The 1581-nt window shown below is 35.8% G+C and overlaps 1 protein-coding gene across 1 annotated transcript in view; it reads left to right on the top strand.

Moving 5' to 3' along the window:
• Window positions 1–976: 976 nt before the first annotated feature.
• LOC107587245 (biorientation of chromosomes in cell division protein 1-like) overlaps window positions 977–1581 on the top strand; it is a 5214-nt gene continuing 4609 nt past the window's right edge. Inside the window, exon 1 of the mRNA XM_016274957.1 lies at window positions 977–1329. Coding sequence (XP_016130443.1) covers window positions 1192–1329 — 138 coding nt within the window. The 5' untranslated portion in view covers window positions 977–1191. The remainder of the gene's footprint in view (window positions 1330–1581) is intronic.

The raw sequence follows: 1581 nt of genomic DNA, 5'->3' as shown, positions 1-1581 counted from the left end.
TACAAATTACTCACACAATGGCAGTAAATTATTCATCATTTATTTTTTATATATATATTTTTTTTTTCATTTGATGAAACTTTTTGTCAGTCAAACTCCTTTGACCTACTTTATTAATTAAAATATTAATACTTACTTTATTAATTAATAAAATAATTTATTTATTTTAAGTCCACCTGAGATTTAAAGTTAATCATTTCAATCATTTTAGTGTTCTCTGATGTCAGTTAATGGTCATACATTGTATTCTATTTTATTCTCTTTTGACAAGTTATGTCAAAAGTAATCAAAAAGTAATCCAAATTTAGTCAGAATACATGACCTAAAATGAGTAATCTTGATTATATTAATGACTACAAATTTCAATTTTTTTTAACATTGAATTTTCAATCAGTAACAGACTATTATTTGTAAGTAATCTACCCAGCACTGAGAATATAACACAAGCTTTTCATCTTCACATTAAAAAAAAGAAAAAGAAATAGAAAAAGGAATCTCATCACTGAGCAGACAGGGAAGCTTCTAAAACCTTCTAATGTACTTCTGGACATACAAACATTGAGCAAGTTGCACAGGCCTATAATTAACACAGTTGTGAGAGTTTACAGTTTAACACACAGCCCTGCGGTTTCACAGACAAGGCCTAGTCCCAGACTAAAATGCATGTCTGGGCTGTTTTAACTGAAAGAAACTTGCACTGACATATCTTAAAATATATCAGTGCCATTTTTTTTTTTGTCTCAAGATGCACACGAGTAATGTTATTTTCTATAGCATGTTTATAAAAGATACTTAAATGTCCTAATTGAACTATGGCCTAATCCTGGTTTAACCTAACCCCTGTCTATGAAACCAGGCCACTGTCTGATATGTTTTTTTTTTGTTTGTTTTATTTCATTTTTATTCTATTTATTTGATTAAAAACTGGTACAAACAGCAGCACAAAAGAAGACGAGGAAGCGTTTTTACTCCACACTGGAGTTCTTCAGATGAACTGAGGAGGGCAGCAATACGCCTTTGAAGCGTCTAAGCTGCCGCAAATCACACAAGAAGAAGAAGAAGAAGAAGACCGTTGTTTTTTATATCAAGCATCATTTATTACACTTTAATCGCGACAGGATCCGTTGTAAGGCTGAGAGAGCTGGTTGTGTTCCTGTGTTACTGAGGGCAGCTGACAGCAGATAGTAGTTCATGGCAGAGGGCAGCAGCAATCTGAGCAATGCTCCTCCAGGAGACCCGCAGCTCATCGGGCTCATAGTGCAGCATCTGAAGAACAGAGGCCTGTTTGATGAGTTCAGACGAGACTGTCTGGCAGACGTGGACACGAAGGTGAGATCTAGATGTACATATGAACAATCGAGGCTGTGTCTCAAAACCTGGTGAGCTGCCCACATAGACAACATTTCTGGCCATCAGAACGCTCGAACACGCCCATAGAGGGTCTAGGCATGACTTTACCTGTCTGGCTATTTAGGCAGTTCACTCGGTTTTGAAACACTATCTGTCTGTCTTTTTCTATCTATCTATCCATCCATCCATCTATCTATCTATCGTTCTATCTATCCATCTATCTATCTATCT

This window comes from Sinocyclocheilus grahami, unplaced genomic scaffold, assembly GCF_001515645.1.
Source record: "Sinocyclocheilus grahami isolate Dianchi unplaced genomic scaffold, SAMN03320097.WGS_v1.1 scaffold91.1, whole genome shotgun sequence".
Taxonomy (NCBI): Eukaryota; Metazoa; Chordata; class Actinopteri; order Cypriniformes; family Cyprinidae; genus Sinocyclocheilus; species Sinocyclocheilus grahami.
Note: the sequence above shows the minus strand (reverse complement) of the source record. Positions and strands in the feature narration are given on the sequence as shown.